We start from the raw sequence: 12,560 nt of genomic DNA on the forward strand, positions 1-12,560 counted from the left end.
ATTATTAAAAGTTTGAAAACCAACATTTCTATAGAGAGGGTCCCTCGGTTGGTTGAAAGTGCGGATCTGGATCTGTAAAGGTTGAAAATCATTGCTCTACTAAAGGCATCTGTCATGATTTTTATAACAACTGATTTAATAATTTGGCACATTGGTATACACTCCAATTTAAATACTAAAAGTCCCTTTGCAAAACAATTTATGAATATCACCTTTCTCATGTATTAGAAAATACACAATTGAGTACAAGAGGGGAAAAAAGTGCATTTATTATTGAGGATCTGCAACAGAATGATCCAAACAAGACTTGAGCAGCTCATATAGCCCTCAGAGCCCCAGCAACTAGGCGAGGCAAACAAATATAAACAGGAGAACAGGAGAATTCATCTCCTCCATTTCAAAGTCTTTATCCCTAACATCCACCTCTGAGCAACCCTGATACTTCCGAAACTTATAAAAGCTCAACCGGCTTAAATGAACAAATTATTTTGAAGTTAAAATAAAAGGGACAAAACAAAGCAACGCAGATTTTAATAACACACCTATATAAAGGCAATAAAAATTGATGCGATTACCACACATGTAACACAGCTCCTTTAAACGAGAAAAAAAGACAAAAAAAAAATGTGTCCGATTGACTTCAAGTCGCATAACACATGGACACGGTGATGGAAAGAGCTGTTGTCCCCCATCATGTTTTTTTGCCCAGTAAAGATAGGGAGCCAGATTACTGCATGCTGTGAGCTCACAGCTACTGGACCACTTCCCCATTTTCCAGGAGGGGTGTTGCTAGGGGGTGTGTCCGGCACAGCCCCCTCTAAGAGGGGGTGGGACAAGTTAGTCTGAATCAGAGTCAATGCTATCTTCTGATGATGAGCTGCTGGAACCGTCTGATTGGTCATCATCATCATGGTCGTCGTCATCGTCGTCATCGTCATTCTAAGTCAAAATTAGAAAAGAATGAATACCTGCACTTATAACAACACTTATTTTAGAATTTAACCAAAGCAAAATGAACCTCATCATCTTCATCATCATCCTCACTATCAGTGCTGCCAGATGACTCGTCATCTTCATCCTCCGAGTCTGAAGTGTCTGTTTTTTCATCATCTTCATCCGAGTCCGACGTGTCCTGCTGGAAACCAAGAGTCACACATCTCTCAAACTCTCGTAATAAGTGCGTATCACTGAATTTGCATGTGTACACACACCAACCATCGGCACAAATCAATTAGTGAAATTCAAAATGATGTAACACCCTAAGCCACTTCATATAGAGTCCACAGCCTGTGTGGGTGAGTTGCCCAGAGAGAGCGGGCGTTACCTTGGCCCGGTACGCCATGGAACGCTTGCCCCCCCCGGGACCCACTGTCGCGGCTCTGGCACCTACCGCCTTCCCCTTGGTGACGCGGACTTTCGCCCCAGGACCTCGTGCTTTTGTAGTGCTTCGCCGTTTCTGTGAGGGCAGAGAGAGGGCAGGGTGGGGGTGCAAGGACAGAGCAGCACAGGAAAAAAACAAGTTCAAGCTTAAGCAATGATTAGTAGCCCCACTGTACAGCCCTAAGAACATTATCCATTCGAGTCAAGTTAGTTTGAGCCAAGAGATGTGATTCTAAATGGAGAGAAAGGAAATAATAAAGCCGTGTGTGATGGTATGGATAGAAACAGCCTTAACAAGCAAAGTCAATAAACTAAATGAACCAGGATGCCTCATCTTGCCATGCAGTGCAGGGGATATTGATACAGTGAAGAGTAAATCCCAATCTCAGCTATATGAATGACTGTGTGAGAAGTAACGCTAATATACAGAGCTTTAAGTGCAAGTTACAGCCTCAGAAATGAACAATTGCTCACCGTAGTTGAGAACTCTTTATATACCGCACGCTCCTGAGGGGAGAGTGACTAGAAAAACAAGAAAAAAGAGAGGGAAATAAATTACTACAAATCTCCAAACTCATATTGCACACACAATTTTTTTTTTAATAAGGTCATTGTGACACAAAAGTGTCCATGACAGAGAAAAAGGAAAATCTTTTTAAAACATGCCAATTTCATAAAAGGGGACTCTCTGTATTCATGTTGGTTGCATATGGTATTGCAAAACTCTTTTTATTTTTAGAAAAGTTTTAATATATTCCAAAAATGTAATGTGGTGTACCTTGAATACATCTTAATCATTATGCAAAACATAAAGAAAGAAATATAGTTTAAGGTAAAAAGAAGTAATAAAAAAGTATTAAATGTACTACATGGCATTTTATATAACCTGAACAACTTGCTTTTTTCCCAAAAATTATGTAGTGAAGTTTTTGTTAAAAATAAAAATAATAATGTATGCTTAATAAAAAATATAAAAAAATGCCAAAATTATTGAGGTTTTCTTTTGAATCATTTCATTTTCATTGTTTAATTAAGCACATTTTCTTCATCACGATATCAGGGCAGTTTCATTATGACATTTTCTATTTAGAAATGAAAAACATGCTCATGATAGAAGAGTTGTATTTAAGTGATTGTATATATATATATATATATATATATATAAATTGTATTTTTAATGTATTTTTGAATAACTTAATAAACAGGACAATAAAAAAAAAAAAAAACATATAATAAGCACCCAATAATAAACAGAAAGTATATTTGATTTGTAGAACTGGAAGATTCAACAAACTTCCTACCTTTACCCAAGCGTCGAGCTCAGCTTTGTACTCTAGTTGTTGCTCCTCAACCTGTTTTTTATATTTGTCCTTCTGGCTCTGACTAAGCTTGTGCCATCGCTTGCCGATCTCCACCATGCGCTCCTTCAGGCTGAAGTGATTCAGCTCACCGTTAGTTAGCAGTTCCTGAGAGAACATTTGATACCCGCTCCTGAGGTTGGACAGAAGATGACAAAGTAGTACTGAAACAGTGAAATAGATAAAATAGTATTTTTTTAACACGAAAGGTAGCCTATGTCTCTCAGAAAGCGACAAGCTAAAAATTACACTCACACTGGGGGCTTCTTCGGCTCGCCATCAAATTTTGGTTTTCTTTGTCCCTGTCCTGACAGAACTGTCCTCATCTCTAACAGCTCTCTCTGCAGGATGAAAAACAAGAAACATGAGCAAAGAGACTTTTTCTATTCACTCTGAACGCAAAGACAAGACATAAGAAAAGCTGAAAAACTCATGAAAACAGATCAGCAGGCTGATAAACCGAAAATGACATATGTTTATAATGCAAACACATATATAAACAAGAGTTAAAGCACATCAAGATAACAGAACACTGAAATGAAGACATTTACAAATCACTGTAAACATCAAACGCAAGTACAAGTTCCACCAAAAATCCGCTAGAAACAGCACAATCTTAGGATATACACATTGAGACACAACTGCATCCATTGCAGACTCCTCCACCTCTACTCTAGGGAGGAGGAAAGTTAGGGGTGACCAACATTTTGACATTTCTTCAGCACAGGTGAGAAGACAGTGGTCAAAACGTCTGGTCACTGACCACGGTCCGGTACTGAACCTCGTATCGCTTCTGGTCCTCTGCAGCCTTCTTGATCCAAGGAATCTTCTCCTTTTTTTCCATGGCCTTCCAAGCAGCATCCATTGCATTCTGCGCTTTCTTCCGGTCATTCTGTGAAGAGCAACAGTTTAAGGTTACTGTTTCTAGATAATGTTGTTGTTCTGCACGATGTTAAAAACAAATCTTTCTTTAGCGTCGTGTGATTCTGCAGGGGTCTCTTTGGATTTTATGAAAAATCATTCATGTTGCTCTTACTCTGTATTTAGCCAGATAGTCTCCTATCACACTCTGCTGCCACATCTCCTCTGGAGTCTTTGGCGTTTCAGGAAGCCGTGTTTTCTTCTTATTGTCTCGCTTCTCTTTTGAAAGTCCATGTACCCACTGATCCAGCTCAGGGTCACGACACCGTTCCTACGGCACAACAAGAAGAAACTACTTCTCATTCTGATTTAGACAACATATCAGCAGAGCATAACGGCATGCAAGCACATCTCGCACATGTCCACCTTCACAGATGGGGATTTGGCCCTTAGGGGGCTGCCTGCACCCGCTATGCTCATCTTGGTGCCTCCCAGCTTCTCCTCTGTCAACACACGCTCCCTCTCCTCTTCTGGGAGACTCTGCAGAGAGACGGAGATTGAGACAAAGTGTTGAAATAAACAAAGCCTTCCTTTAAAAACAGGATCAGGAATTCAACAGTATCTGTTGTAATAGAATGAATTTGTAATGCTTTGTACTTACCTCAATAAACCTCTGAAGGTCAATCTCAAACTGTTTCTTTTTCTGTTGAGAGGGATAAACATTGTAATTTTTAGTTATAGCTAAGCCATGTTCTTAATGTAACAACGGTGTTATTGAGAACTGTAATAATAAAAATGTTAATAATAATATTTGGTATTATTATTATTAATATTAACCAATCCTGCTTTAACGATTAACTGAAGTGTTTACCTTCCCTCTTGTCGATTACAAATTCAATTAACATTTTTGTCAGTGAATAGTAAACAATTTCTATTTTTATTTTTTTTTTTACATTTTGAGATAATGTTTTTTTTTTTTTTTGACAATATCCGAAAAATCACATCATAGTTATGAATTACATTTGAAAATTTAACTGCATTGCAATAATATTACACAATATTATTTTTACTGTATTTTGGCTCAAATAAATTCAGCCTTAGAGACTTTCAAGATCTTTTGAATGGTAATGTAGATACACACATGTATTATATTGGCCATCGAGCACAGAGCATCCTAGAAATCAGGGTCAGCCATTACTGGTCAACCACAGAAACTTTCCCAGATTACATTTTTTTGACATCAGCTTTTAATACTTTCTTTTTTGGTTTAAAACAAATCAAGAGTGGACTGGTCTGTCAGACCTGTTCACATCGTTTTTGGAACATATCCTTGTCTTTCTGGGTCATCAACTTCCACTGCTTACTGCACAGCACCATTCGCTCCGTACTTGGCACATCCTTCATGTTTACCATTAGTTCAGCACAGTACAGAGAATAGCCATTTCTGCAGAACGTAGCAATATACAGATTAAATTAATACAACAGCAGCATATCTTTGTATAAACCATAAGCCATAAGCCATTTCATGAGAAAACCAAATGCTTCTTAGTGGTTTGAAACATACGGTGGTGGTTTGGTTGGCCGGCCATCAAACTTGTCCTTGAGCTGCCGTTCAGCCTTGGTCAGGACAGATTTGACGTGTTCGTCAGAGCTTGCATCCGGATGAGCTTCAAGATATGCTCTCATTGTGTCCTGTATGAGGAAGCAATATTTCACAAGTTCACAAAGTCTTTTCTCTCTCTAATTGACAAAGACTTCTTCACTTTAGCTTCAGTGAGAACACAAAGCCGTACCTCATAGTGTTTCTGCAGCTCTAGAGCTTTGCTGATCCATTTCAGCCTCTTTTTGTCTGATAATTGGGACCACTGTTTACGTAATATTTCCTTCAGCTCCTTCTGGCTTACCTACAAGCATCGGACATGGAAAAGTGAGAGCAGGTCCGACCATCAACAGTTAAATCCGAAATGTGCTCTCTCAAAAAAAAAAAATTAGTTGCTATGACAACACAGATTCTACTAAGACTATATGACCACTATGTTCTTTCCTTGCCAAACTCTTTTACCTCTGGGTGAATTTTCATGTAGGTCTTCTTCTCATGGTTGTACCATAGCTGCTGAGGGGTCTTTGGCTTCTCTGGGAGGTCTGACTTCTTTCTCTCCTCTATTAAATCTGGGTGGTCCTCCCTAAAAACAATAGAAGCTTCTCACTTAATCACCAATCTTTTTTTTTTTTGAACTGTCATACATGTGTTAGGTATTTTTGTGCAGGGGAACATGGACACTAACTTGAATCGTGCCATGTTCTTCTCAAAAGCCTCTTTCTCTCTCTGGAACTCTTGAATGTACTTGAGCTGACAAAAGTAATAGTGCAAATTTAAAAGCAAAACAGATGACCTTCAAATGTAATATTTGCAAGCACAACATGACTCAAATCTATGAAAATAATGAAATTCAACAAGTACCTTCACTTTACATATATAAGGACATATATACATATTTTCAATGAACAACAAGAATTTAGGTAAAAATGTATAAGAGAAAGTATATATCTTAGGTTACCATTTCTGTTACAATATTTACCATTGGTAATCATCATTTTGCCATTTAGTTCCTGTTTTTAGTTTTTTGTCCTGTGGTGAGACAAATGAATACTGAAGTACAAATATTTTCAATTAATGTGAGATTGTAAGTAATATTTATATACTATTACAGCATTTGTTCATATTTAAATTATATTTTATTTTTACATTTCAATTTTAGTTTAGGTTTTAATCAATTTGTTATGACATTTTACTACAATTTTATATTTCTGTAGCTTTGCTTATTTTTTTTTGTTTCAGTTTTAGTCATTTTAGTATTTCACTTTATTTAGTTGTAAATCCACCAGTTCTCATTTAAGTTGTTCATCTAAAACTAACCTTTTTCTTTTCAGGAAGCTCTTTGTATTTTTTGGACAGAATCTTGGTGAGATCCAAGTTGCTCATCTCGGGGTGGATTTTTGCATACTTGGCTCGCTTCTCCATAAAGAAGCGAAAATAGGGAGTGAGGGGCTTCTTCGGGAAGTCTGGATGTGTCTAAAACAGAGGTAAATCATACATAAACAATATGAAAACAGCCTTTTAGTTGACATAACACATCAGGCTAAAGCATGACATATTAAGAAGAAAAAAAAGAGAACATTAAATATTAAGACTTCCTTATATCTCACCTTCAATTTTTTCCCCTTGTAGGGGTTCTTCACATATTCAATAGCATCAACAATGAGTTCTGTCATTGTTCTGTATTTACGCACCTAGGGTGGGAAAATCATTACACAGCAATGAATGAAGGCAAATAATAATTTTAACGTTCTGTTTATTATTAGGCTGGCAAAGCTCACAGTCAAATAATCTTTACATGGACAATTTAAAGAAAGTGTCTTTAACATAAACACTTATTACTGTTTTTTGGAACACAGGCACATAATTGCTTTAGCTCGCTGGATTTTGGCTCACCTCTGTGGAAACTTTCTGCCATTTCTGCTTACACATTTCTCCCGTGAAACCCCCAAACCCCACTTTCTCCCAGTCAAAATGAGACTCTGTGGTTTTATACTTCATTGTGTCTCCATCAGGTAGCAGACTGCGTATCCTCTCCAGCAGTGTCAGACAGTCCTCTTTGCTCCATGCATCTGGATCTAACAAAAACAGTGCACATCAATGAATTGAGCATGCTGAACGGCCAAAACCAGATGATGTTTTTTTTTATGCTGAACATAATTGTAGTGTGTCTGTGTGAATATGTCCATCGTGGACGGAATGCGAGCATACCTGACTCACTTTTGATTCGTCCCGTCTGGGTGCTAGACACACTGGTGCTGCCATTCATGATGACAGAATTCACCAAGTTCCAACTTGACACTTCACTGGCCAAGTGGCTACACAGAGAAAACAAGACAATTCAAAGTGAGGCTGTAAAAATGGGCTACTGACCGAACATGGCAAAAATTTTCAATTAAACTAATATCTATTTTTATTACTAGCACTTTTTTAATTACTAATAATTCAACAGTGACATTCATGATACTAGTGCTTATTCCTTTGCTACTAGTCACTATGCCAAAGTCTAATAAGGGTTATTATATATTAGAACATATAAATGAAATATTAGTTCATATTCCTTTAACTGTTACTAATAGAATTTTGTATCTCGATAGTAACAATTGCTTTTTGACTTGTCATGTGTAATATACAGTCAGGATAATTTATTTAAAAATCATACTTAAGACACTGATAACTATTTTAATTGTTACAAGTAATTAAAGAACAAGCAGCATTAGAACTAAGTTAATATTTACTGGTAAACTGGAATAGGCATTATCAACAATTGAAATACATGCTAGCTGGAAATTAATAGTTGATATCCTGAGAGAATTAAAAAATAATTTTCATTTGTTACAACTAACAATGGAATAGTTATTTGTCATGAGCAAAGGAATAAGTACTAAAACTCACTCTCCTTGGTCTTTAAGAATGGCTGACATTAATTTAGTGATCAAATTTACACCCTTATGGAAATATGATAATATTTTGTAATGATCATTGAAATCTGACTAATTTTCCAATTGTTTGTCATAAATTAACATCTCAGGAAAATGTTATGGGGTTTCAAAATATGACTTTCTGTTATGAAACAGGACACCGATTTCATCCATGGCCACTGTAGAGGACACCAGGACTAAAAGCATGTTTATTATGCATTTTGGGAGACAAAACAAATGAATAGGTAAAGAAATTATATTTCAATATTCCTATGAAATATTAGATACTGTTATGAAAATCAGGCCAATTAATACTCCCATTAATACACTTCTTTTTTCATTATATGTTGCCCCAAAAACAAATTAATATGCAAATTATATACAGTGTATAGATACATTGTACATAATGGGACAACCCGCTTATGGTCATTTTATGCACATGTTGCATAAAGCAAAATGGTACATCAAATTTAAAATAATTCTGTTATATCTTCCATAACATGAAATGAGAATCATTTTTATACAAAGTTTAGTATAAAATTAAAAATAGGGGATAGGGGATTTAAAAAAAACAACAACTGTTTTTGCCTTTTCATGTCTATTCATGTCTCTTTATTGATTTTAAAAACAGGACTTTTTAAAGTCCTGATGCCCTCTACAGACCTAGCATAACATATGAATAAAATATCATTTTTCAAAAATGTTATTTTTCCATTTTTTTCTTATGCTCTAAACAATGTAATTACATAAAAATATACATATTAAATTCAACTTTGTTTTTCTGCTGGTAGTCAGGAAGATATAAACAAGTTCTAGTGAAATTTAAAAATATATTAGTTACCACTGTGTTGCTTGATGGAAATATTAAACAAAGTACAGAAAACATAAAACGTAACAATTAACATAAAAACAGATGACGGTTAGTTTTAAGGAATAAAAAATAAATATTGCCATCATTATGGCAATAAGCTAAATTTGTTCATCTCTTTTAAACTTGTAAATTCAGTAAGAAGGTAAACAGCTTGTTACTTTATTATCATTTATATACTATTATAAAACGGTTAGTTCCAGTCCTTTATTCTGATTGGTCAAAATCTGCTTTATTTACGACATAAAGCTCCTTAAGAAACAAGTGATTCAGTTTTGTGAACGGTCGTAGGAAATGTTCAGGATGTCATCACTGCCACCCAGAGGAACATGTGCTGCTCACGCTCCGCCTCTGGACCACCTCGACACGGACTCGTCATCACGCCGTGGCCATACCAGCGGCAGCGAACGGTGAAAAGATGCCCTTACCGCACATTTCCAACAGCTATCCACGATCAAACCGCGAATTTCATCTAGGTTCGCCTACAGAGATCGGCTAAGAAAAGCATCCAGGAAAGGACCGACAACTATCAGGGCTTCCTGTCCGATTCATGCCACGCTTTGAGGATGCGAGAGAAACGCACGTACATGGTGTCGGGGGTCATCTTGGCAAGGAACAGCAGGAAAGACTTTCTTACTATTTACATGCTACCAATACGGCACATTGATAGGCGAGTACTTCATTATATGCATAAAGATATTACAGACATTTTATTTTTTTATCCATATGACACTGCAACTGGTTTTGTATAACTGACTTTATAACTGATAATATCTTTTCATTTAATTTGTGAATATTTCACATTTAAATAAATACAAACAGTCCGGGACTCTGTATTATATTGAGCAAAGACTCGTGAACTGTCACTGATGCATCCCGCACGTGTCCGCGTAACGTTACTTCTCGAGCTGTGGCGGCGCTGCTTGCCCGCACGAGGAGCCGCTTTACCGGTACAGTTACGGTGTCATCCCGCCCGCACGCAGGGTCAATTGAGCCAAAAGAGCTAAAAACACGAAACATCTTTTTTTTCTGCAATATTCGAGTCTTTCTGTTAACAATAAACCATTATTGGCAGTTTTATATTCAAGAGGTATGGATCACTGCTGACAGAAAGTATTGCATCAAGTAAACTGCATGCATTGTGCTTTATTACAACTAATGTCAGTAACAAGTGTTCGCATATTTACTTTACTAATTCGTGTGAAGCCCACTCTAACTGATTAAATAAATTAGTGTAAAATAGGTTGCTTGTAGCACACCGCCACACCGACCGTTAGTCAGTTTCCAACCCCGGTAATGGCGTCTTTATTCCGGCAGGAGTCACCACGCAGCTTCCGCTGGCTTGAATGCCTCAGCTAGCGAGCAAGCTACTGGCGAAAGTACGAGGAATATCGCTTACGCCGATTAAATTTAAGTGATGTCTTAACACGTATCAAATACTTTCTTGCAACAATTCAAGTGTAGATGCATGCACATTTAGATTTTTTTGCAGGGATTGTGACAATATTATAAAACGCATTATTTCACTAAAAAAACCAATTCAGTCATGAATATAAATCGTTAAATGTTTCATTTTTGTCATATATTCAGTCTTAGTATAATAATGCCATGTTTTGGTGAATCAGAATCCTAAACACAGGTATGAGCGGCCGCTTGTGCCTTCCCTCGCCCCAGATCCCTCACTGCAGAGCCGCCATGAATGCTACAAAGACTCGGGGACGAGCAAATTGAAAAACGCTCTAAACGGGCTCAAAAATCATCAAATCACTTACCTTTTTTAATATTCCGTCGCGGATGTGCTTATTAACTAGCGACGTGTTCGTGTTAATTGGTTTTATTGTATTTAAGTATATGTTTTTTAGCAGTAAACCCCGGGGAGACAGGTCGAAACGAATCCGACAAAAGGAGCGTCTGGTTCGGTATGAAACTCCGCCCAGCGCCGCAGGGGGAGGAACTCCGAGGGAAAACATGCGAGAAAAAAAGGCGGAGGCTAAAAACTTTAAAATAATATTTATTTTTAACATTATAATACATTTCTGAGTGATATTGATTAAATCTTTATTCATTGTGCAACATTTTAAAGCGCTATTTTCTTAAGCCTATTAAGTAGCAAATTACTGTGCATGCATCTAACAATAATAAACTACGTTAATATTAGTTTACAATTGCTAGAAAGGTCTCTTAGAAGGCTAAGCATTAAACAGGACAAAAATATCTACTGGTTTCCATGCAAAAAAAAAAAAGCAGGACTCTTCGCCAACCCTGCCAGGACTTCAAGTGCTAAACCGATTAGTTTGAGTGCCCACGTTCATTCTGCTGCCGCTGAGACTCACACGGCCTCCACGCTCCAAAAACCTCGCCTCTGCAGCCCAAAAACAGTCGGTTCAAATTAGCCTGTAGAGTTTATCTTCATTTTGACGTTTAACTGATGTGTTGGCAGACGATGTAGACTGATGGCAGCTTGTGCATGAAGTTCCCATCGCTTGAACTGAGCGTTAACATCACAGACAGAGAGACACCGTTTCCTCTCAGCCCGAGTACAAGTGCCATTGACTGTATCTCGCCCTCTCATGCTCTCTGATTGTACACAATCGTCACGAGATTTCTTTATGTGAAGCTGACCAATGGCACGCGGAAAGGAGGAGACAGCTGTGACTGACTCAACCCCCTGAGTTTGACCAGGCCTGAGAGAGATGCTTCATACAGAGCACTGGGGTGAATGTGAAAACAAGTCTATTATTGATCAGTATTTATGTGTATGTGTATTGAGCTGGATGTTTCGTGAACGTGATCATTTCACCAACTATACAATGTTCTTATTTAAAATAAAACTTTAACTTTTTGAAATTTATAGTGACATGACTTGAGAGAATTGTTCTTTTGAGTCAGTTCTTTTTAGTGGCTAAGCAAAGTAGTGAACGAGTGTTTTTTTGAGTGTTCTTTTTTGTTTCTTACATGATTGTTACTTGAGTCAGTCTTACTGGTATAAATCTAAATGCTAATATTAAACAAAAAATGTATGCCTGTATGAAATTCATGCAAAATGACTAATATTTGAGATTCAGTTTGTGTAAACTGTTTGTTTAGGTCATGTATTTGAGAATTACCATCCTTTCCACTCCTTATGGAAAAGAAAAACGTGTGGGAGGTCAGTTTTGAGTCATACATTTCCAAAAAAGATATTTTGAAGAATGTTGGTAACCAAACAGTTGACGGTAGACATTGACTTCCATAGTCAAGGAAGTGGTTAGTTTTTTTTATTTGATTTGGTGAAAAGATTTTTTGAAGTATTTTATTTTGCTTTTGTGCTCAACAGAAGAAAGAAACTCCTATAGGTTTGGAACAATTTGAGGGTGATTAAATGATGACAGAATTTAAATTGGGTGAACTATCCTGATTTTAATTTTTTGACCTGATTACATCCATAAATGAGGCGTATGTCTCAGTCAGTGCAATAATTAATGTTGTGGAAGTGTGTGGGTGAAAAAGAGAAGTTTGTTTTATAATATTTATAATATATACTATATTTCTATATTTGTGTTTTTGCTACCGCTATGTAATGGCCATGAGTTGGA

General features: G+C 36.9%; 1 protein-coding gene across 11 annotated transcripts; it reads right to left on the reverse strand.

Annotated features, from left to right (window-relative positions):
- Nucleotides 1-244: 244 nt before the first annotated feature.
- LOC109102590 (nucleolar transcription factor 1-A-like) lies at nucleotides 245-11,595 on the reverse strand. Of its 11 annotated transcripts, none has more exons than XM_042775242.1 (20): nucleotides 10,758-11,593; nucleotides 7,417-7,514; nucleotides 7,093-7,274; nucleotides 6,807-6,890; nucleotides 6,517-6,672; nucleotides 5,885-5,949; nucleotides 5,662-5,782; nucleotides 5,393-5,503; nucleotides 5,164-5,291; nucleotides 4,902-5,043; nucleotides 4,261-4,302; nucleotides 4,026-4,139; nucleotides 3,775-3,930; nucleotides 3,502-3,630; nucleotides 2,994-3,079; nucleotides 2,682-2,871; nucleotides 1,855-1,902; nucleotides 1,325-1,456; nucleotides 1,019-1,135; nucleotides 245-939 (listed from the first exon to the last, which is right to left on the reverse strand). In XM_042775242.1, the coding sequence occupies exons 2-20, from the start codon at nucleotides 7,463-7,465 to the stop codon at nucleotides 838-840; spliced, it is 2,154 nt and encodes a 717-aa protein (XP_042631176.1). In that variant the 5' UTR covers nucleotides 7,466-7,514; nucleotides 10,758-11,593; the 3' UTR covers nucleotides 245-837. The 11 variants fall into 11 exon arrangements, 7 of the variants coding, with proteins under 7 accessions (XP_042631176.1, XP_042631170.1, XP_042631195.1 ...); XM_042775236.1 differs by having other exon boundaries at nucleotides 1,019-1,132; nucleotides 7,408-7,514; XM_042775261.1 differs by having other exon boundaries at nucleotides 1,019-1,132; nucleotides 1,391-1,456; nucleotides 7,408-7,514; nucleotides 10,758-11,592.
- Nucleotides 11,596-12,560: the final 965 nt, after the last annotated feature.

Source organism: Cyprinus carpio, chromosome A2 (assembly GCF_018340385.1).
Source record: "Cyprinus carpio isolate SPL01 chromosome A2, ASM1834038v1, whole genome shotgun sequence".
NCBI lineage: Eukaryota > Metazoa > Chordata > Actinopteri > Cypriniformes > Cyprinidae > Cyprinus > Cyprinus carpio.

Bases quoted from the DNA above. Each gene is read 5' to 3' on its own strand.
- LOC109102590 (XM_042775224.1), bottom strand. From the start codon at position 7,465: ATGAATGGCAGCACCAGTGTGTCTAGCACCCAGACGGGACGAATCAAA. The intron at 6,673-6,806 runs GTGAGATATAAG...CCTCTGTTTTAG, and splicing joins ACAAGGGGAAAAAATTGAAG to ACACATCCAGACTTCCCGAA. The intron at 3,931-4,025 runs GTGGACATGTGC...GTTGTGCCGTAG, and splicing joins CCAAATCCCCATCTGTGAAG to GAACGGTGTCGTGACCCTGA.